We start from the raw sequence: 24,588 nt of genomic DNA, 5'->3' as shown, positions 1-24,588 counted from the left end.
TTTCAATGCCCATTTCAAGATTTCAAGGTAGCAGATACGATAATCTCGAAAATATTTCATCCCACACCAACTATTTCTCTGTGAAGGATTAACAAATGCAAAACATTTTGTACATTTACTTAAATCAACTTTTTAGATATCCCTGAAAATCACTGAAATGTGTTATTTCATACTCTTTTTGAAGTGGATAGGAGGATGACTATTGTATAATCAAGTATTAAGAGAGGATTGTAAGGAAATATAACTTCCCCAGTTTTGCTGAAAAGAACTGAGATTTTCAAACGGTGTTGGGATAGTTTTACAATCAACTTACACATATACTTCACACATGCACGAGCAGACGTGTGTGTGTGTGTGTGTGTATTTGCATGCACATGTATTGTTTTAAGTGAGACATTTATTTATCTTAAGGTTATATTTTGAACTAATAAAAGTTATTTTTTTTTTTTTTTTTAAATTGGTCTGCTACTTGACCTTTATTCTCATGAGTAAAACCATTAAGCATCATTACATGAGGTGTCTGTCCGCAAACCTCAATTCTGCCAATGGCATATTCATTCTGAATTATTTTGTTGTTCCTGAGCAGCCCACTAAAACGCCTCAGTCTTCTCAATTTTACAACAATGCTTTCATTGCTGATATGCAGCAATGATCATTGTACTAATGGATTAATTGGAATGACTGTACCCGGAGTGCACTTTCCAAGTGAGAGAATAGGATTTGCATGTGTGTGTTTATGTATATGTATACATCACTAGAATGGTCTAAAAGACATTATAATCTGTTTAAGAAATGAAAATGTCTAAAACCATGTAAAACATTACTGGTGGCTTATTTCACAACCAAATGCTGTAAGTACAAGTCTCCCTTTTACAAATTCAATTTAAACACTAACCATTTAGAATAGCCAAAAATAGTTGTTTTGTATACTATATATTTCTTATCCGAAAAAATTTAGTAGTAAGTTGTTGTTTTTTAGTCTGAGGAAGAATTTCTTCGTGATCTGGGAATAGATGGAAAAGACATTGATATAAATGATGAGGAAGAATCTGAAGAAGAGGAGGAGGTTGACGAAGAAGAGGAAGAGTATGAAAGTGCCAAGTTTGAGCAGAAGCCAAAGGAGAGCAAAAGAAAAGACAAGGAGAATGACTCCTTTTCGGACAAGAAGATTCATAGTCTTCTAAAAAGTTTGGAGGAGGAGGGTGAGTGACAGGATGCTGTCCTGCATAAAGCAGAAGTGTTTTGTGCCAGTTATGCATAAAACTAAACTCTTGTTTTTCAAAGTCCAATTAAAGGACCACTCCACACACAACACATTTAGTGCTTTGTCTATGGAGGATCTAATTTTAATGGCAGGTTGTTTAAATCACGTAAGAAACACATGCCTGGCTGTCAATCATGGAGATTGTCCTCCTCCTGGTAGATCATGAGCCCACTCCTACAGGTTCTAGTGAGCCTGTGAGCACCCACGTCCACAGGGCTCCATCTTATATATCGTCCTTTGCTCTTGCTGCAACTTCCTACCTGCCCCTTCCCCTCACCACGTGCACTTGTGGCAATGTCAAAAGGAGGGCTTGCAAAGGTTGAAGGTAGAAGACGTATTTTTAAATATACCCCTTAAGGCCAATATGCACAACTAAATAAAGATCTATATTTTAAGTGTTTTATTATATATATTTTTTTATAATCTGCACTACTTTTCTTAAGACCGTAGTCGGCTATTGGTAGAATATAGTGGAAGAGTAGACTGTTTGTTTTTCAATTTTTTTACTGAATTAATTATTGTAGAGTGATAAAATAAAACTTGATTCAGTTTGCATTTAAAAATTGATCCTTTGTTCTGTGCTTTTGTCTGCTTTTCTTATTTGGTCTGCCAGGTCTATCCAGTCCTGTAGTGTGGCTTCAGAATTGTTTAAACAGAGCTGCAGAGGATAGAGAAGAGGACGGTGAGTTTGGCATTTACCTAAGAAGACATTGTTAATTAACCATTGCAAGTTATTGTATTTAGTTCACACACTGGTTTTGTAGCTTTATTGTGAAGCGGTTCATGGTTCCAATGACCACTTTCCCACTGGGAACTTGTGTTCCTTGCATTGCAAGGAATCTTCAGTCAGTTTGAGATTTTTTTTCATTCCAATGCCAAGTGGCTCGTTTGGAATAAAAGTCTAACTTCACAAAATGTAAATGGCTCCATAAACCATCATATTAGTTTTTGCAATAACATTTCTACAAAATTTAGCTGTAATTTTCAAGTTATGTCAGGGAACTAACCATAAGCTTAGCACTAAGAAGCGCAGCCAACTGTGCATTATGGCTGTTTACTAGATACAGAGCAATATAATACATTAAGACGTCTGAGTGAGCACACAAGGAGTTCTGTTAGATTGACAAACTGCTTCTTTTTCAGACTAAATCAACTTACTGACATCACTGGAAATTAAAAAACCTCCTAGTGCTATGTTTATGGAGTGACCAATACTTAATAGCCTTTGCATCATTTTTATAATGAGTTCATAAGAAAATCATGATTTCTATAATCCAACTGAGGGGGTACTTATTAACTAGATTACTTTTTTTTTTTTTTCATGTACTAGGTTTTTCTCAGCCAATTCCCCTTGTGCCTTTAACGGAAGAGAACGAGGATTCTATGGAGAATAAGACATTCCAAAAGCTACTAAAAAAACTAGGTGTTCGTCCTCCAGCTAATGAGCAGGTAATTGCCCTTTATTGCTGCCAAGGTTTTGTTTACTGTAAAAATACACTAAATACTGTATATAGTAAAAGGGCTGTAAATCGTTCACTGGTGGTTTCGAACTGAAAGAGAGCAAGTAACCTTTGAAGTTTTATGTGGGTTTTTTTGGGTGGGGGGAGGGGTTGTTACCCTGTCCACAATTACACACTCTGATTCCTTCTTGCGTCTGCAATGCTAGGAAAGCTCCTGTGACACAAGATGCTGGGAGGTAGTGAGTATTTCTAGAGACCAGCCCATGAATGATGCTCTGCCCTTTGTCATGCTTTTGTCAACAGTTAAAAGTGGTCCCTTGCCAATATCTCAGCTACTTGCTTTATGGTGGTGTTAGTTATATAGTTTCCTAGCTCCTCAAATCAACAATGCTTTCTATAGCCTATTGGTCATGCGGGCAAGACCAATCTTCCATCTTTAGAGCATCGGATGATAATAATAAAACCAGATTCTGTATACATGCATTCATACAGCCTGTAAGGGAAGGTGTTTTGTCAGTTAAACAGGTTTTGATTGAAAGGGCTTCAGTCCGTGATATTTCCACTAACTGAAAGAAACTATGCATATATCCATTTTATTCAGTAATGACAATGCCTCGCTCTGTGTGAAGCTGTACTATTTCTGAGGAAGGATTAGGATTATTGATGTAGGGTTATAGCCAGTTATAGAGCTATAGGCAAAACTTTAACATAGATCTAAATAGATGCAGATATTTGCAAAAATTATAAGCCCATCTTCTCAGTGTGAGACGACATTTCTCTGCCCTGCCCGTGAATGTACTTGCATGGAGTTTATCTTCTATACAGCTGCCTGGTAAACAATTCCCTATTTCTTTCTGTCAGGTTTCTTGACCCGTGATTTTCCTGTGTATGGACTTTTAATCCATTCATATAAAATATTTATGGACACAGTATTTTCAAACTTTCATCACTGACCACTTGTGTATCTGCAGGAATCATTTTGGCGCATCCCAGCCAAACTGAGCCCTGGACAGCTTCGCAAGATGGCAGCTTCACTTGATTACTTACCTCCTGATAATGCTGCAGAAACACCGCTGGAGTCTGAAGATCAAGATAAAGGCCTAGAACAGCGTGCAGGAGCTTTGCGGGCTCTGTTACTTGCTCGGAAAAAGAAAACTGGAACAATGTCACTTGAAGGTAAAAAGGGTTTTCCGGAGACTGAAAGAAGAAATGTTTACATTATTTTAATGTGAATATTTAGCATTTGTGTTTTTTGTTTTTTTTAGAATTTTAAATTCTTTATTTTTGTTGTGCATAAGATATTAACAATCGGTTGTGAGGTACCCCAACGGCATTCCTCCAACGCATAGTAGACAGTTTAACAGAGAGGTACATGCAATATCTAGCACAAATTTTATGTTTAAAGGTAGTTGAGTAGAAACACGATAGAAAGTAAGCTTCGTTAACATTGAATTTTGTGTCGCATCCAATAATATCATTAATAACGGCGTTAATCTAGGTTATGAAAATACATATCTGGCTTACAGTTTCACAACGGCACGGGCAAACGGTTATACTCGTGGTTTGACATTAGTTAAGTATTGGATGGTGTCGCGCATTATCTTCTATATACTTTAATATCGCTTTGTCACATATTTGTTCCTGCGCCGTATATCAGTAGTGAGATGCAAGGTTAGTTAAGGCAGAAAATAGAAAAACATATAAAAAACATAAGTGGCCTAAAATGGCATGGATTAACCCGGGACCGCGACCATAGGTTAGTGCGGCATGACATAGGCTTATAATTCTGCAATTTTTGTGCAGGTGAGTATAATATCATTTTCAGGACGCCACAACAGCGTTCATACTTGCATGTATATATATATACAGATAAGGCAGTGGCATAGTTACTTCGCACTTTTTTTTTAACAGGTATAACTGGTTCAACGTTAGAGGTCTATGGGTTATATACATGGGAGATAGAACATTCGTTATAGTGCGCTTATGATGTGGGGGTATGTTATTCGTTATGGCATTTGCTTCGCAGAGCACGATTAAGAGAAGCGTTACTACAGGGGTTAGAATTTTAAATGTATGCCCATAGTAGGATTAACTTCCTGTATTTACAGTAGATACATCATGTTAGTTTACAAATAAATTGTACCCACATTACAAAATTAAACAGGAGTGGTATATCTGGACCACATATATCAAATGTACTAATTATTTGGGAAAAAAACGTATTATATTTGTATTCTTTAAAACATTGTTTGATTTAAGGTGGTTTACTTAAAAATAAAATAATCCAAAATATTTAACCAGGAAAGGTCCATTCAGATTTTTCTGGTTTCCAAGTACGTCCTGGAGATGTTACTATTTATTTGCCCAACATCCAGGGGATGTTAAGATTACCCAATTTAATGGTACTTCGGAAGAATGAAGGGCTGAGTCAACCCTGCCGGCATTTGTACCTGCAACTCATTGGTAAAACAGATTCTAGTGATGATGCATTCGCTCATAGAGCTATCTCACAAAATGCTTCTAATGAAGCTCCCATAAGCCTCTTGAGACCTCTAGCAGTTGTAACTATGGGTAAAGGAATGAAACTTAAAATCACTTTGGGAGAAAATGTGAAGTGGTTTTGAAATTGCTCTTTTCCTGATACAGAAGCCATAAATAGGTTCAAGTAGTACATGTTATAGAAGACAGATGTCTAAAATGTACTGTCCTCCATCACCCAATAATGCTTTTCACACAGGGGCGGGCTGGGCCGGGGGGCAGGGAGGCAATTGCCCCCCAGGCAGGGCCGGATTAACATAGGGGCTGATGGAGCTGCAGCTCCAGGCCCAGGCCCATGGAATAGGCCCACTGATTTAAAAAAGAAAAAAACAAAATATTTTTTTTTTTACATTTTTTTATTTTCACTCACTACTCTTAGAGATTCCACCTGGCTTTTATTTTATTGGCACAGCCAGTATTTGAGGCTGCCTGGCTGGTGCCAATATTGCAGTGATACTGGCAATACAAATGCTGGTAATTTTCTCAGTATGAACAAAAGATTACTATGCAATACCCGCACTGGCCAGTAGGGGTCGCTGTGTGTGGAGACAGGCAGGGATAGGAAGTTCCAGCATATCCCTCCCTGCCTGGCTCTACTCACTGATCCACAAGGGAGCAGCTACAGAGAGTCCAAACAGCAACTCCCAACCTGCAGATACAGCCTACAGCTCAGGGAAGTGAGGGATGGGGGGAAAGGCTGCAAGGAGACATACTATATTTATACATACTATACTGCACTAATGTGTTTTTTTTCTATTTTCTATTTATATATGAACCAAACCCCAAAAAGAAGAATTATGGGATAAGTGTCCTTTTACAATTAATTATTAGAGCTGCACTTCGCACTTTAGAGAGTTTGGTGTGCGGGGACATATTACCTGAACACTGAAGTAATTTTTTACATTTTTGTTGTGCCTAATTGCTCTCTACAAAGCTTCACCAGACAACCACCAATCAGGGACACTGTGAGACATTATGGCAGACACTGAGACACTAAGGGACATTGGGAGACATAACACAGACACATGGGGACACAGCGTCCCTGGTGTCTCAATGCCCCCTAGTCTCCCAGTGACCCCTAGTCTCCCAGTGCCCCCAGTCTGTCAGTGTCTCACTGTCCCCATGTCTCCTAGCGCTTCCATGTCTCCCAGTGCCTCAAGTGTCTCAATGTCTCCAAGCTAGTGTCCCTAGTGTCTGTGTCCCCATGTTTCCCAGTGCGCCCATGTCTCAATGTACCCAGCCAGTGTCTCTAGTGTTTGTGCCCCTGGTGTCTGTGTCCCCATGTTTTCAAGTGTCCCCTATTTTCCCAGTGTCCCCATGTGTCCCAGCCAGTGTCCCCTAGTCTCCCAGTGTCTCCGTGTCCTTAGGTCTCCCCGTCTTCCTAGTGACATGGGGACCCTGGGATACATGGGGACATAGACACATGGGAATTCTGGAGGACACAGGGAGACATGGGGCATTGAGACACTGTGATACATAGGGTCACTGTGAGACCTGGGGACACGACACTAGGGGACACTGGGAGACATGGGGCACTGAGACACTGACACCCAGGAAAACTGAGACCTGGAGTAATTAACACATGGGGGCACTGAGTCATGAGGGCACTTGGAGACATGGGGGCACTGGGAGGAATCCATCTATACAGCAGACTCAAACTAAGTAGTTTTTTGGTGATTTTACAGCATTTTCTCTTATGTCACTGCTTGTGATTTGCATCATGTGATGTCACTCATACATATTTAATTATGCAAATTAGTAAGGCCGGTATGTTTTCCAAGAAAGGTGGCAACCCTTACTACTTTTCACATACTCTTACTTAAGTATGGAAACTTAAGAGGGATGTATGGGAACAAAACTTGTGTGGACTGGCTGACAATGAATATAGTTAAAGGGACACTATAGTCACCAGAACAACTTGTTGAATTTGTTCTGGTGAGTAGAATCATTACCTTCAGGCTTTTTGCAGTAAACACTGTCTTTTCAGAGAAAATGCAGTCTTTATATTACAACCTAGTGATAAGTTCACTGGCCACTCCTTAGATGGCTGTTAGAGATCCTTCCTGGGTCATGGCTGCTTAAAATGCATCCTAACATTCAGTGTCTCCTCCCTCTGCATGCAGACACTGAACTTTCCTCATAGAGATTCATTGATTCAATTCATCTCTATGAGGAAATGCTGATTGACCAGGGCTGTGTTTGAATCATGCTGGCTCTGCCTCTGCCCCTGATCTGCCTCTTTGTCAGTCTCAGCCAATCCCATGGGGAAGCAATGTGATTGGATCAGGCTACCACTTCTAATGATGTCAGCAGACTGCTTGTTTTTAACACGTTTAACAACATGCAGAGTTACAGCTTCAGGCTTGAATACAGTAAGATTTTTATTATATTTATGGAGGCATGAGGGGCCCAGGGGGGCTAGATGTTGGTGTTAACACTATAGGGTCAGGAATTCATGTTTGTGTTCCTGACCCTATAGTAAACCTTTAAGGTAATGCTGACTTTGGTCTCTCTAACACTGTGGCATGTTCCCTTTCTTCTACACTCACTACATACAGCTTTTCTCTGTCCCAGACTATATACCAGGAGTCTGCTAGTAAGAAGGTAAGGAGTCAAGTTGACCAGCGAGTGCTAGGGGACAGTCCTTAGAAAGCATTGAGCGAGCGCATCATTAGATGCATTTATACCAAGCTCAGGGTGCTGTCTGCATATATGCATTCATGCCAGACTGGCCTTCTAATTCTTTGGGCAGACATGTCCTCTTTTTGGGCATGTTCTCCTCTTTTGGCAAATTACGTGATTTGCGTCAGTGGCACACCCTTTTACCCCGCCCATTGACTTCCTGCTTGACTGGACACTGCTGTTAGGGGTTATGGATTTACTTGAAAGATGAAAACATAAATTAGAGAGCGATTAGCATAGGGTATGTGTTTTCTTATAGCTGCTGTTTTCTTTCTCTCCAGCACCATCTCCATCAGATACATGACGCTTGGGAGTGTTTTACTGTTTTTGTTTGATATGATTCTGTAATTAGGCCCATCATAATTGTCAGTACCAGGCCCACTGGGCTCTTAATCTGGCCCTGCCCCCAGGCCGCCCTAAATTGTTTGCAAAACGGCCGCTGCAGTGCTGTCCTGGGCGCCAGGAGGAGGGGGGGGTGCCACGCGGATCAGGCTGATGGCCTGTTACAGGGAGCCCAGCAGGTGGTCAGCTGGCCACCTAGGGCGCCCCGGTAGCAAGGCAGAGTAGGCACCTGCTTGTCCCAGACAGCAGATGCCTATACCGGCCGCGTGAGGAAGGAGGCAGGCGCGCCCTCTCTGGTGATGCCGGGAGCTGGAATATGACGTAATTCCGGCCCCGCATCACTAAACTGCGCAAGGGAGCAGAGAAGAGCAGGAAGTCACTGGACCCCGGGGAAAGGACCCAGAAGACTCCTAAAGGTAGGAGCAACAAGGAATTTGTGTGTGTGTGTGTGTGTGTGTCTGGAAGTGTGTGTGTGAGTGTGTCTGGAAGTGTGTGTGTGTGTGTGTCTGGAAGTGTGTGTGTGTGTGTGTGTGTCTGGAAGTGTGTGTGTGTGTGTCTGGAAGTGTGTGTGTGTGTGTGTCTGGAAGTGTGTGTGTGTGTGTCTGGAAGTGTGTGTGTGTGTGTGTGTCTGGAAGTGTGTGTGTGTGTGTCTGGAAGTGTGTGTGTGTGTGTGTGTGTGTGTGTGTGTGTGTGTGTGTGTTATTGAGGGTGAGTGCCAGTGTGCCTGTCAGCAGGGCCAGCCTTTGAGGTGTGTGTAACGGACCGTTTCACTTACAAGAGGATAAAACCCAGTTTAGGCGATAATCCCCTTTCCAGATGCACAGGCAGCTACTGCAAACACCATTCTCCCGACTGGAACCACACGAACACTGGAACAGCTGAACAAGAAAAGCAGACATCGGCTTACACTCTTGGCAGTCAGCATACAATCCCATTCCCCCAAAGACCGAGACGACACATCGCTTTGAGGGTTAAACAAGAACTCTGGACTGGGACACCCAGTCTGGCTTTTATTTCCAACTCACACAACAGGCCACACCCAGGGGGAGGCATAAAAGAACCAATGACATAGATGTTACCTCCCACACATCCCCTCCCCTTAGTGTGACACATAATCCCATTATGCATACAGTTTAAAATATACTTTTACACAACTTTCATAACTTTAAAACCATACATCACATTCACATAAAAATACATATCCACAATCAATCCATTCAGGGGAACAACATATTAAAAAATGGCATGAATCCGACCAGGGGTTTAAAAGTTACTAAAAGTATCTTTTGGGCCTTGGCTTGCAGCATGGCACAATCTGGCCCAAACAGAAGTAAAACATCCCCCACAATGCATCCCGGCTTCCTCCCTTCTGCCCTGGAGATAATTGGAGAAGTAATCCAATTATCTAGGACTAGAGTCAGACTCCATTAACCACATGGTTGCAAAAAGACAGTAAAAGACATAGAATTACATACTGATACATTTAACACATAACACACACATTTCTACATATCCCCAGTTTAACTGAACACATAAATACCTACATAATATTTAAGACAGTATTGCTGTGATATGTTACAAAGTCTTAAAGGGACATTAGTCCCAAAAGTCCCAATATGTCCATCGCTGATTTTAAAGGGCCAGTAGCAGCAATATAAATTATTACATGCCCAAATATAGTGTTTATAGAGCAATATGTCCATGGGCCGTAGTCGCAGGGCAGGAGGCTAGCAGCCAGGCCTCTCCAGTTCACAGTGGCGAAGCTGGTTTCGCCACAGTGTGCAAGCTGAGTGTGTGTGTCTGTCAGTAAGTGTGTCTGTCAGTAAGTGTTTGTGTGTGTGTGTGTATGTGTCTGCCTGTCCGCGAGTGTTTGTCTTTCAGTGTTTGTGTGTGTGTGTGTGTGTTATTGAGAGTGAGTGTGAGTGTGTCTGTCAGCAGGCCAGCCTTTGAGGTGTGCAAGCTGTGGGGTCACGTAGGGTGCCATGACAACAGAGGCGCCCGGTGGCCAACACAGCTCACAAGTTTAGGACACCAGCACATTGAAGGGACACTCCAGGCACCCAGACCCATTCTGCCCATTGGAGTGGTCTGGGTGCCAACTCCCACTACCCTTAACCCTGCAACTGTAAATATTGCAGTTTTCATAAACTGCAATAAGTAAATTGCAGGGTTAACTCCTCCTCTAGTGGCTGTCTAGAGGAGGAGTTCTACGTCCTGGTTTATAGCACATGTTTTCTGTGCTATAGCGTCGCTGGACGTCCTCACGCTATGTGAGGACCTCCAGCGTCGCTAAAATCCCCATAGGAAAGCAATGAAAGTATTTTCAATGCTTTCCTATGGAGAGGTCTCCCCCGCCGGGGGCCACGCATGCGCAACCGGTCTCCTCTGCCGGATGACGTCACAGGGGGAGGAGCGTGGGCGGACCCTAGACCAGCGCAGAGGGACATCGGCGCTGGTCTCAGGTATGTCACTGAAGGGGTTCTAACCCCTTCAGCAACATGGGATGGGGGTGGGAGGGAGAGGGGACTTGCAGTGCCAGGAAGCCGATTTGTTTTCCTGGCACTGGAGTGTCCCTTTAATTTAAATGATTCCCTGGTGGTCCACTGGTGCACACCAGCAGTAGGTGCCTTAGATCATATCCTCTCCCTCGTGGTTCCGGTGCTCAGTTAGTGAGTCAGAGCACAGGCTCAGAGATTCTCAGCCTGCACTCTAACAACATTGAAAGTCGGAGCCGCAAAGGAGTGGGTATGGAAAAGAGCTACTGATTAGCATAACATCAATATCCGTTATAAAACCAGGAAAAGGTGGGCATGGATGGTGAGCTGATTCGGGGGTGCAATGGGCCACTTGACTGGATTTGCCCCCCAGGCCTGAGGCTGCCAGCCCTCCCCTGTTTTCACATATAATAAATTGGCAACGTTTTTGTTTTTGCATCTCTTAAATGCATACTAATTTATTGTGATGTAACACTCCTATTTCAGAAAATGAGGAACAAGAAAACGAGCCTACAACTGTCCATTTTGAAACAGATGACCAAGATGAGAGGTGAGAAGATAGGTCCTTAAGGAGTTGTCATTAGTGTCTCTATACCAGACATTCAGTTGGCAGTGGATTTTCTGTCATCTGCACATGTCCTTACATTAATTGCATCACATCAACTAAGCAATATTGCATCACATCAACTAAGCAATATTTTCAGTATCTACTTCTTAATACAGCCGCACTGGTGGTATCATGATGCACGGCAACTGTGTCATTGGTTACGTTAGCTGAGCAGTAATAAACATCATAATTTTGATATGCATGGTTTTATTAAAGACATGTAGGTGAGAAATTGTTTTATGCAATGCTATAAAAGGCACTGTGAACATTCCAAAGTCTTCTTCTTTCTTTGCAATTGAACTATAGGTTGAAATCCAAGGATTTTAAATTTAGCAGCAAACTAAACAGAAGAGGAAGAGTCCTTCTTCAAATCACATCCAAAGTAAATTCCATAGAAGAGCAACACGTTTTTAAATTAAATTCAGGAATACTCCAATGCAAATGTAAAAGTAAAGAAAATAATACATAAAAGTTTCAAACTAGGCAAAAACAAAGAGTCAAAAGGTATGATTAGTAGATATAATTGAATAAATTGGCAATAATAATGAAATAAAGTTATATGAAAGTAAATATCAATAAATAGGAAGAACACATAAATCATATATATATATATATATATATATACCAGAACAATATCCACAAACACAAAACAGAGATGGTAATAAAAAGAAAGCTAAAATATAAAAATGCTCCAGCTTCGCAAAATCCTTGAATTTTGTTACAAGACCCAAAGGGTCATATTATAAAAGTTTAAACCTGCATAATAACAGAGGAAGAAACATTTTGAATGTTTTTAGTAAAATTCATTAAACGTAAATTAATTTGACCTGTCAGCAGATTTCATAAGATCTTCCAATCTACAGCCTAACAAAAAAAAATGAGTGCCATGGCACAAGAAGAATGAGAACCAAAAACTAAAACATCAAAAACATAGACCATTTCACCCAGTGAGCAAAGTTAACAGAGGATATCGGTGTGTGGGGCTTCTGATAAGAAATTAATAATTTAGGCTTTTTTTTTTTTTTTTTAGTTTAGTACATATTCTTTCAAACATGAGACTGCACAAAGGGATAGATGACGCTATAATGCGAGCTGCAAAATTAGAGGACAGTCATGCTGGGCTGAAGCATGTTCTTATCTACCATATCAGCCCCTAGGTTTTCTATTTTGTCTAGCATATTTAACCCCTTAACACCGCAGCCAAATGTACAAGTTGTGAACGAAACAAAACGTAAACAAAACCTGGCATTTGCGCTATATGTCTGTCCAACCGTAATTCACCTCTTTCATATTAAATGCACCCCCCCTTATTATATATCATTTTATTCAGGGGAAACAGGGCTTTCATTTAATATCAAATATTTAGCTATGAAACATAATTTAATATGAAAAAAATGGGAGAAAATAAGATTTTTTTTGATTTTTTTTCGTTCTTCATGACATTTTAACTGTCAATGTCATAATACTGTTTGCTTTTACTGCAATAAAATACACATATTTGTATTCAGCAAAGTCTCACGTGTAAAACAGTACCCCCTATGTACAGGTTTTATGGTGTTTTGGGAAGTTACAGGGTCAAATATAGCGTGTTACATTTGAAATTGAAATTCGCCAGATTGGTTACGTTGCCTTTGAGACTGTATAGTAGCCCAGGAAATAAATTTACACCCATAATGGCATACCATTTGCAATAGTAGACGACCCAAGGTATTGCAAATAAGCGATGTCCAGTCTTTTTTAGTAGCCATTTGGTCACAAACACTGGCCAAAGTTAGCGTTTGTATTTGTTTGTGTGTGAAAAATGCAAAAAACGCCAATTTTGGCCAGTGTTTGTGACTAAGTGGCTACTAAAAAAGACTGGACATACCCCATTTGCAATACCTTTGGTTGTCTACTATTGCAAATGGTATGCCATCATAGGGGTAATTTTCATTCTTGGGCTACCATAGGGTCATAAAGGCAACGTAAGCAATCTGGCGAATTTTAATGTGAAAAAAATTAAACACAAGCCTTATATTTGACGCTGTAATTTTTGAAACCACCATAAAACCTGTACATGAGGGGTACTGTTGTACTCAGGAGACTTCGCTGAACACAAATATTTGTGTTTCAAAACAGTAAAAAGTATTGCAGCAATAATATCGTCCCTGTAAGTGCTGTTTGTGCGTGAAAAATGCAAAAACCGTCACTTTTACTGGCGATATCATGGTTGTAATACATTTTATTGTTTTGAAACACTAATATTTGTGTTCAGCGAAGTCTCCCGAGTAAAACAGTACCCCCCATGTACAGGTTTTATGGTGTCTTGGAAAGTTATAGGGTTAAATATAGTGCTAGCAAATTAAATTCCCTATACTTTCGGCATGGGTGGTCAGGCAGGTCCCGCTAATTGTAATTAATTAGGATACCTAATTATGTAAAATTATTACATAAATATATGTGTAGAATTAATATATGTATATATATACATATGTGTATATATACGTATATATATATATATATATATATATATTTTTTTTTTAATATTTTTATTTATATATAGGTATATATATAGTGATATATACGTATATATTTATGTATATAGATATATATATTATTTCGTTATAAGTGTATTTTGATATAAATATATATATATTAATATCAGAATACAGTTAGAACGAAATAAAACACATCTATATATTTTTTAATATTTTATTTTTAATTATTTTTTTTATTTAATTTTTTTACGTATTTACATATTAATTTTTTTTATATTATTTATAAATATATATATAACAATAATTATATATATATTTAATCAGTATCAGTCTACGTGTAATTTGATATTAATATATATATATAATTATATATATATTAATATTAAAATACACCTAGACGGTGTATGTGTATGTGTGTATATGTGTATATATATACTTAGATCATATATATATAATATATATATATGATCTAAGTATATAATTTTTTTTTTTTACACTGTTTTAACATTTTATTATTTTATTTTCAGCCAGCAGGGGGACCAACTGTCATTACAGTTGGTCCCCCTGCTGGCAATGCAGCAGGCAGCTATACCGGCCATGTGATTGTGAGGTCCTCGCAAGGACCTCACTCTCACACGACCGGGAGGCACCGGAGGAGGAAGATGTGCCGCGGGGGGGCTCCCTGGGAGTCCCCCGAACCGCGATCGCCGGCGTGGGACCGCCAGCGACCGGGTAAGTTACTAAAAACCGGAGGGCGTACTATTACGTCCGGCGGCGTTTAGAGCCGCTTTTAAAAGGACGTAATAGTACGCCCTCCGGACTTAAAGGGTTAATGTAGCCATACCTAGTTGGCAAAGGTTAACAAGCGTTCATTTATTTAAAAAAATGTGGTGCCTTACTTTTTTTTTTTTTAACTTGTGTGTTAATGTGATGCTTGACCTAAGCTGTACACTCTCTCTGCACTTTTTGTGCCTTATGCAAACACAATAAAAAAGTGATTGCCAAAAAAAATTTAAATTAAAAGATGCCTGTGTTGGTATGACGAAAATGTCAAAATGAACTCCTTCAGGAATGTAAGAATGGGCATTCACATCAAAATTTGAGACTCATTTACAGGATATAAGACATAGTAAGGTAACTATCAGGACCTTGCTCCCACGCCGTGTCTCCCTCTCAGTCCACGAGGATGCCGCGTTGGAGCGCGACCCTCCAGACAGCATAGTCGGCTCAACCACCCACGCCAACCACTCACATTCATACGAATGCCACCACTGTTCGTGAAAACGCCGCTTACCGAACACTGCGACACAGAAGGCAGAACTCTATCCGTATGAAAGCCACCATTTCCCAAACGCGGCCACACAGGAGACAGAGCTTCGGGAGAATCAAAGGGCACTCGCATGCCGAAACAGAGCTTTTTAAAGGTACAGGAGGTGAAGACCAGGGAGCAGCTACAGTAGACAAGACCACCCACTCTCTTTATTTAAACGCCACACACCCTTGACTCCTCGCTCAGTTTTACTGTGCTCCTGATTGTGTAAAGACTTCAGTGACTGACCTGCCATATCCTGATTTTGACCCTTGCTGTACTATCGCTTCTGAACTTGTGCCACCTAGCTTAACCTTTGGCTTCCCCAACTTCTCTCTCCGTTTGATCTTTTTGTACTGCAAACTTAGTCCATTGCTTTCAGTGCTCCTTTGCATATTGGGCTTCTTCTACTAAACCGTGATCCCGACTTTAACTAATTTTGCAGAAATTTTGCGTAACATAAGGTCATACTTACCAGGCGAAGAGTCAAAAAGAGAAAGAACTAGATTCATGTCTCTGACTTGTTGATGTCTGGACACTTTAATTTCCCTTATCAATCTGCAAACATGAGGGTGTTTGCCAGTGGAAACACCATGATGGCTGTTGTGACCTACTGTTATCATACCAGCCTATATAGAATTGATGTAGATTAATTTAGAAATAAACAAATATGTTTAAATGTCTATCTGTTCCTGTCCAAATCTGAGATGATTAAATTGCGTATACGCAGAAGTAAGCTCACACTGACTGACACATGGAGTTCAGGTTAAAAGCACTTCAGAAAATTTAATGCAATCTGCCTGGAAAACAGTTATGCAGATCTTTTTAAAGGCAAAATGACATCATCATTGAATATCAGATAATAACAAATAAACATCATTAATTGGATTAAATGTTATGTGACTATATCAGTGTCCACCCATCAATATTATTAATTGGATCAAAAACTAAGTGGTTAGCTTCGTGTCCACCCACCAAGAGGTGGTATTATTTTGGACACGGGTGGGGACAAGGGGGTCTTGAGCGTCATTTTACACGGTCGGTGATGTCAGATCTCGTGGTCAGGTGCAAGGTCTCTTATGAATAGAACATTTCATTACTACAGTGTTCTCATGGCCTTCAATTTATACTATGTTGCGAGTTAGGGGAAATTCAGCAGTTCCTGGGTTAGTCATATCTTTATGAAAAAATACAGTCTTTGTCTATTGTGTTAGATGTGCTGAGCAATTCTGTCATGTAATGTAGTTTTCATATGGAGAAGTCAGGTTATGAGGACAAAATGGAGGATTGAAGAAGTCAGGTTAGGAGGACAAAATGGAGGATTTGTCACAGCATCAGGTTAAAATGGAGTTAGTGCAATAATTCAATACAAGTACAATAAAGATTTTTTAATAATTCTACATCAGTTTGATAGTCCGATAAACTTATCTTTTTGAACAAAAGAAAGATTAAGATACTGAAATGAGATACAGATCCAGTTCCATGCAACAACGAGACTATAATCTCCAAGCATTCTGATTTTCATGTTACCTCGGCCCATGTTTCTATGAGGACGTTGTAGCTTTCTCTTGAAGACGTTACTGATTTTGCAAAGTCTCCTGATAAGAGCCAGGCCATGTGTTGAAGAATATTCTCATGAATCCATGCATGTAGTTTTAGGTCTGGGTTAGTAAACAGAGTTTGAGGAAAATGTTTTGGATAATCCATGCCAATTCCAGAAGATGTGACCAGCATGGTTGCATCTGACAGACATGAATTAATGATGGACATGTATCATTTTGGTTTCCAGACCAATCCTGAAAACTTTTCACTGCTGAGTCTGGTCTCCAGCTGTAAAATCAAGCATTTAGTCTTGAGGCAAATTAAGAGACCCCATACATTTAAAGTTTTCCAGAAAATGTGTTTGTCTAAAAGCCAATTGCTGCAGTTTGAAATCAATTTTGAATTCCAATCTGACATTGTCAACCCTGGAATATATTCTGCCTGTACAATAGTAGTTCCTTTCCAAACATATTATCCCGCATTCCTTTAAAATTAAATCCTCTCTTATTGAGTCCTTCCTAGATGGATGACTTAATGAACCGCATAGATGGTTCCATTCTCAAAAGAATGCACCAATTAATTTGTCTTTGTTAAAATTCTTTAATAAAAATGACCCTGTCAGAAGTTTTAGGCAATTGTTGTGGAGTTGAAGTTCTTGATCGGACCTTTCCACGCATCTATATGTCATAGCCACCAATGCAGATCTTCCTTAGATTTCCAATCTTAAGGAATGGGGTCAGAATACAATCAACCAATTTGAAGATGTTTTAAATAATTTTCAGACATTGTAATGCTCTGTTAAAAAACCAAAAAGGGGGGATGGGGGAGTGATCAATCCTATCCATGCAGATCTTTCCTTCATTAGTGATTTCTACAGATGTGGAAAAGGTGTTTGATAGTGTGGATTGGTCTTTTATTATTTCCGATGCTATAGCAGGTAGGCCTCTCGCCGAATATGCTGGCATGGATAAAAGCCCTCTACTCTAACCCATCGGTACGAGTATATGTCAACGGAGTCCTTAGTAAACCTTTTTGCAATCAGAAATGGCTCTCGTCGGGGTACCTTCTATCGCCCATGTTTTTTTTGTTTTTGTTTTTTTTTCTCAGACTAAAACCATTCTTGAATGTGATCCGCGAGCATTCTCAAATCGCTGGCACTAGCAGGAAGTGGGGATAGAGTTGAAATTCAGCATATGAGAGAGATCTCATATTTTCAGTAACAAATCTGGCCACCTCATTATTTGCCATAATGAAGGAGTTTGAATGTTATGGTCCTATTTCAAATCTGAAAATTAACTGGGCATCGGCTGCAATCGTACATTGATAACAACCCTTAAACATGCATTGCTCCTCTAGTTGTGTAAGGAAGCAATAAAGTACCTTGGAGTCTGGCTCATGGTTGATCTTACTCTCATATTGCGCCTCAATTTTCCGCCCCTTCTGGGCAAGGTGCAATGGGACTTGCATGCTTGGTCACTTCTTTATATTTCTTGGCTTGGTAAGGTAAATGTTCTCAAGATGAATGTACTGCCTTGCTACTTATATTTAACACAGACCCTCCCAGTCCTTGTCCTCCAGGCCTTTTTTGACCAAATTTGTAGAACATTCATAGATTACATATGGTGTCACCGGCACAAATAAAAGCACGGTCTTAACTACGCTCTCTCGCATACCCTGAAGCTCTGCATTGAAATCCTCAAAAATTTTACCTTACTAAACACAACTTTATCCATATAAATTAGAAAAATTGTAAAAGTCGGTTGGTGTTTTTTTTCCACTTAACTACTTTTGCCTAAAATTAGAAATTTTATTCTAAGCTCTTCATAAATCCTGGTACAAGTAAAAAAAAAAAAAAATGAATACTGTTAGTCTTTACATCTTTAAATGTGTACTGTATTTTTTTTCTTGCATATACATTTAGTGCTGTGTCTTTTGTTTGAATATTTTTTCTTCTTCCAGTGTGTTTTTTTTTCTTCAAATTTTATTGATTTAATTATTTGTAGACCAAAGAGAGTGATGAAACGAAGCCATGTGGTAGACAGTGACGATGACGAACTAGTAATTAATGAAGGTTTGTTTTACACTTTTTTTGGGGGGTCTCATGCATACGATTAATTTTTAGCTATAAATATTAGTAGGTGTTTATTTTGTATGCTGATTGCACTTATTCTGTTTTAGAACTGAAAGAAACCGACCAGCAGCTATCAGATACCTCTTCTAAAAACAAACATAAAAGTAATAGGTAAGTTCTTCTTTGGTTGTTGAGATGTTCTATGGAAATAATCTTGTAGTGCTACTTTGACGGGAATTAATGTAATTTAATGGATTGTGTGGAGGAGATCCGCCTGATGGAAGACCAGACTGCTGCTTTAAAAAGTAGGACATGTCCTCCACACATGGGATTTCTCAGTTCAATCTTGACACTCTGTCATGATCCCTCTGTTTACATGCATGCATGATAATATATATAAATATATATATATTTTTTTTTTTAAAGTAGCATTGTAAGCACCAAAGCTAATACAGTCTGTGATGGTGGTTATAGTGCTAGTAGGATGTAGGAGAAATCACCTGCTCTGTGGCATGCCATTTTAAATGGTTTGACAAAAGAAAACTAGGCTCATCAAAGTACCTATGGCTAGCCACTCTCTCTGCTGTATGGATTGCTTAACTCTACAATGGGCTGCAGTGGTTATGGTGCAAATACTTTTTTTTTTCTTCTTGGTGTTTATTAAGTCTGCAAAGAAATGTTAATTTTTATGCCAAATTGGGAGGGAGGGGGTGGGTGGGTAGCCAGCCTTTTTCCAGCTTAACTAGATTGGCATTAAATAAGCAATTTCCTTGTAAATTAATCATAATCCTGGTACATTAAATAAATTCCCACTTTGTTAGACTTTACTTCTTCAAATGTTTACTGTATTTTTTTTCCCTTTTAAATAGAGCTGTGTTTTTTGTTTGAATATTTTCTTCTTCCCAATTATTTTTTTTATATTCATTGATTTAATTTTTGTAGACCAAAGAGAGTGTTGAAACGAACCCATGTGGTGGACAGTGAGGATGAGGAACTAGTAATTAATGAAGGTTTGTTTTACACTTTTTTTTTTTTCTTGAAACATGCTATCAATTTGAGCTTTGTGTCAACATAAGTGGGTGTTTATTTTGTATGTTGATCAAACTCCTTCTGTTTCAGAACGAACGGACCGGCAGCTATTGGATACCTCTTCTGAAAACAAACCTAAAAATAATATGTAAGGTGTTCTTTGGTTATTGAGATGTTCTATAGACTTATCTTGTAGCACTTGTATGCAGGGAACTAATGTATGTATTTTTATTTAGGCCAAAAGTAAAAAGAAGCAAACTGGTTGACAGTGATGATGAAGATGATCTAGCAACAAAAAGTCAAGGTTTGTTTTAGAACATTTGAATATCCCTATTTTCATCTCTGTACCTAGATACATATCCCCCTCCCGTACCTTTATTGCAAGTTCTCTGACCCTCTCATCTCTTTATTCAACAGCCTGATTCCCCAACTTTGCAAGCCCATTACTTCTGTAAGCAAGCCTGACTAGTGTCTCTGACTGCCTCTCTGCGATTTCTTTTTTTTTTTTTTTTTTTTTAAATTCTTTATTTTTGTAGCGCAGAGATGTAACATAAGTAGGCGGGAGGTACCCCAAAGGCATTCCTCCAGCTTATCCCACGCGGAACATGCGGGGCACATGAGTAATATGCACATTTTTATATTTAAAACCAATTAAAGCATACGAGTACCATAGTATATTGTAAGGATGGTAGTATACGAAGGCTCAATTTTCATCTCTAAAGCATTATAAGGCGCAATCGAGCTGCGGTTCGTATAGTCAGAGCAGCCATCGGTGTGTTAGGATCACAGTAAGTGCGGGTTGGCATGCTGATAAGATGAGTGAGTGGGCTCAGGCGTAATAAGGCACTTAAGGCTGTGTACCGTCAAACCATAGTTGGCGATAAAAACATTACATTATTAACCACCAGTTGGATATTTGCATGCAGGGGATAATTTTTTTTTTATAAAGCAGCAGTTTTACGCGATAACAAAACTAATTAGAGGTCGTGCTAGTGAGTATATGGGTGCGTACTTATGTGGTGGCTCGCTTCCAAAGTAGTGTTGTTACATTTGTTAGCCTGTAATAGACATGCTGTTGGGCTAGTGTAGTCGGTAACCCATTGGAGGCGTCCCTCATTGTAGTTGGGACCAGTCGAGTGATGGGAGGGATACACCTGCATGTATACCCTAGGTCAAGGTCGAAGTCCTGTGGGCAGAACCTGCCCGCGGTGTGTTGGGGCTATGTGTTAATAGCTCTATGTCGGCTAGGTGTAGGGAAAGCATATTAAGTAAGTAAGAATACGGACGGTCGGAGGGGCCGACCGGCTAGTGACCGCTAGTATGGTCTGCTGTCAGGTGCGTGTGCATAGGCCCACCTTGGTAATATCAATGAAGGTGGAAACGTAACAATGGAGGAGTCATGTACATATCATATCACAGTTAGGAGTTAGGGGAGAGGGAACAGAAATATGAGAGAAAACAAATGAAGAAATATATATGAGAGAAGGCACAAAACGTTTTGTACTCAAGAATGGGGAGATTAATAGTCCCAGGTGTGTCTCAGTCCTCAGGTCATCAGAAGGTATGCACGGTGTCGTGCTATAGATTATGTGTGACCTCCAGGATATGTCCATTGTCAGGTTGTGACCCTGGCATATGGGTCTGCGGTTGTTCTCCGTGGCACAAACTCCGGTGCTTCAGCAGAGTATCCCCCCGGTAGGTGTACTTGGCCTGCTGGTCGTGTCGGCTGGGTCAGTGCGTTCAAGGGGAGGCCGAGCAGGCTGAGCTTCTCAGTGGACTCTTGCAGGTCGCGGATGGTATGCTTACTGCCTCCTGCTTCTACTGTAAGGGTGCGCCCCGGACCCCATCTGTACCGGATTTGTTGGAGGCGCAGGAGAGCTGTGAGTGGACTAATTTGCCTCCTCCACCCTAATGTTGCGCCTGACAGGTCTGCATAAAACTAAATGGACATGTCTTCGAAGGGGAAAGTAGGTTGACCCCTAACGGCTTCTAGGACCGCTTGTTTATCCTTGAATGACTGGAACTGGAGGATCAGGTCTCCTGTTGCAGTTGGGGGGGCCAAGGCAGGTCGCGGTATGCGGAACAGGCCTTCCAGGACGGTTGCCCTTGCTACCTTAGGGGTGAGTAATGCTGTGAGTAATCTAACAAAATGTGGCAACTCGGCTTCAGGAACGGTGTCTGCGACCCCACGTAGTTTAATGTTGTTCCGTCGGGCCTTGTCCTCGTGGGCGGCAATTTGTTGCTCATGTTGCCGGGTTTTGAGTTGCAGGTCCCTTAGTGCGTTCTGGAGGTCTGCAATCTGTTTCGCTTGACTGGTAGAGGTGGTTTCCACTGCAGCCAGTCTGTTGGTAATGCCCTTAATGTCCCCTCTGATCAGGGCCACGTCATCCGCTATTTTTTTGTGATGGTCCGCCATGAGGGCCCCAATTGCCTCCATGGTCACTGGGGTATGGGGTTTCGTGGGTGGCTGTGTCCGTGGTGCGGCCGGAGCCGGTATGTGCATTATGAGGTCTCCCCCTTCTTCGTCTGACGACCCCTCTGTGAAGTCAGAGCAGCCTCCGTGTAGGGACGCCATCTTGGCTCCTGCAGCATCGTGTGCCTGCCGCCATAGTTCCCCGATATCCATGCCCTGGCGGGGGTTTGTCGGGTTTCGCCTTTTTGGTTTTTCTGCCCATCGTGTTCGTGGGGTCTCGGGGTCCCCCCGTGAGATATTTGGCGAGAGTGTAGGTGCAGGAATTACGGGTTGTTTTGCTAGTTGGTCCGGAGCTAGGCGGCCATGCGACCGTCTGCTTCAGGTGCTAGGCTCCGCCCCCTCCTCGCTGCTATTTCTAACTGGATGGCTGCCCACTTCCTTAAACTCAACTTTCCTCCCTCAAGTGTTGTTACTCCTGTGTCTGTCTCCCTCCAAGTCAACGGTGCTACCATTAGCTCCACCACGCAGGCTCGCTGCCTAGGTGTTCTCTTTGACTCCGACCTCTCCTTCAAGCCTCATGTTCAGTCTATCGCCAAATCCTGTCGTTTCCATCTCAAAAACATTGCGCGCATCCGACCCTACTAAACGCATTTCTTGCCTTGACTACTGTAATCTGCTTCTCAGTGGTCTTACATGCTCCCAACTTGTGCCGTTACAGTTCATCTACCTGTCCGCCCGCACCTCCCATGCCTCACCCTTCTTTCAGTCCCTACATTGGCTTCCTATAAAATATAGGGCTCAATTTAAAATTCTGGTCCTTGCTTTCAAATCGCTACATAATGCTGCTCCAACCTATCTATCTTCCCTTATACACAAGTATGTCCCGTCTAGGCCCTTACGATCTGCTGAAGACTTACGTCTATCTTCTGTCCGTACTCCCAACTCTGATGCTCGAGGGCTGCACCGTTCCTGTGGAACTCCCTTCCCTCCTCCGTTAGATGGTCACCCAGTCTCCACTCCTTCAAAAAATCATTAAAAACCCACTTCTTCATAAAAGCGTATCAATTAAACTGTTAATAGCTTCTTACTGACTCCTCTTCTGCAACTGTCACTATCCTTACCTTTTTGTGTCATTTTACCCCACTCCCTCTAGCATGTAAGCTCATTGAGCAGGGCCCTCAACCCCTCTGTTCCTGTGTGTCCAGCATGTCTGGTTACAACTACATGCCTGTTCGTCCACCCATTGTAAAGTGCTGTGGAATTTGATGGCGCTATATAAATAACATAATAATATATTTATGTTTAATGCTGCACTTTTGAAGGAAGGATGTGCAAAGCACTGACCTTGTCATTTTTATTCATATTTGTTTTAGGAGAAGCTGCAATGAAGCGTGGTCACACAGGAGCAGGGTCTGATTCAGAGATGGAGGAAGACATTAAACCAACAAAAAAGAAACGTCTCAGTATAGAGGATGAAGAAGAGGACTAATGCTGGATGCCTTTAAGTCTTTTTAGGTTTCCTGCCTTAATAACCTCTTAAACACCGTCACGGCTGCTAACTTACAGGATAGCTGTCGTCAAATTTTCACTTATTGTTTTTTTAAAAAGTTTATTACATTTAATTAAACTTTATTTATTTTTTCTTAAAATGTATTTATATTGGTGGGATTTTTTTGTGTGTTAAAGAATTTTTATTTTTTTTTTCCATCTGGCATGTTGAATCAGACTCTACTGTTATCTGTCAAACTGCTGCTCCACCTAATTTGTCTGCTGCCGCAGTTTAACACAGAGCAGTCGCAACAGGCAAGTGAGGTGGAGCTGCATATGGTCTCATAACAGCCAGATAAAGTGAAATTGTCTCAGAAAAGTCAATCTACATCATTTAAGTTTCATTTAGGGTAATAAGACTTTTAAATAATTTGGAAGTGAAAATTTGATGACACTTGTCCTTTAATTTAACCAGATCTCCATCTGTGCCAGTGAATATGCCTTGTTTTTTGGGTTGAGCTATAACCCCGCTCTTCTTGTCTGATTTATTTTGCGTATGCGGAAAGCTGGTTGACTAAGGGTTTTAAAAACATTCACGGTCAGCCTGTGACATCAATTTGTCCATTGTTCTAACAAACTGCAATAAAAAGATGACTTGTTTTTTGGGGGGTATGGGAATTGTCTGTACTGTTCAGCTAGAGTTTATATATGTAGCAGATAGTATATAAAATGTATGTATAAAACTGTGTGTTTCAAGCAATTATTTGTTAGAAAAGTCTGCCATACAGATTGGGTTGGGGCACGCAGCGCATTATATGTGAATAGCTGTAGTAATGTCCGTGTTATAAAGTGATCATTTGTGGTAGAGAAA

At 40.6% G+C, this 24,588-nt stretch overlaps 1 protein-coding gene across 2 annotated transcripts in view; it reads left to right on the top strand.

Annotated features, from left to right (window-relative positions):
• The window catches only part of TIMELESS (timeless circadian regulator), a 92,817-nt gene extending 68,892 nt beyond the window's left edge, over positions 1-23,925 (top strand). Inside the window, exons 24-34 of one of the 2 annotated variants that reach the window (XM_063426943.1) lie at positions 980-1,202; positions 1,878-1,946; positions 2,595-2,713; positions 3,696-3,900; positions 11,268-11,331; positions 18,720-18,787; positions 18,895-18,958; positions 19,730-19,797; positions 19,907-19,964; positions 20,053-20,120; positions 23,603-23,925. In XM_063426943.1, the coding sequence (XP_063283013.1) occupies positions 980-1,202; positions 1,878-1,946; positions 2,595-2,713; positions 3,696-3,900; positions 11,268-11,331; positions 18,720-18,787; positions 18,895-18,958; positions 19,730-19,797; positions 19,907-19,964; positions 20,053-20,120; positions 23,603-23,718 (1,122 nt within the window). In that variant the 3' untranslated portion in view covers positions 23,719-23,925. The remainder of the gene's footprint in view (positions 1-979; positions 1,203-1,877; positions 1,947-2,594; positions 2,714-3,695; positions 3,901-11,267; positions 11,332-18,719; positions 18,788-18,894; positions 18,959-19,729; positions 19,798-19,906; positions 19,965-20,052; positions 20,121-23,602) is intronic. The other variant, XM_063426951.1, reaches the window with a different exon arrangement.
• The last annotated feature ends 663 nt before the right edge of the window (positions 23,926-24,588 follow it).

This window comes from Pelobates fuscus, chromosome 1 (genome assembly GCF_036172605.1).
Source record: "Pelobates fuscus isolate aPelFus1 chromosome 1, aPelFus1.pri, whole genome shotgun sequence".
In the NCBI taxonomy this organism is placed as follows: Eukaryota; Metazoa; Chordata; class Amphibia; order Anura; family Pelobatidae; genus Pelobates; species Pelobates fuscus.
This window is presented reverse-complemented; position numbering and strand designations above follow the sequence as displayed.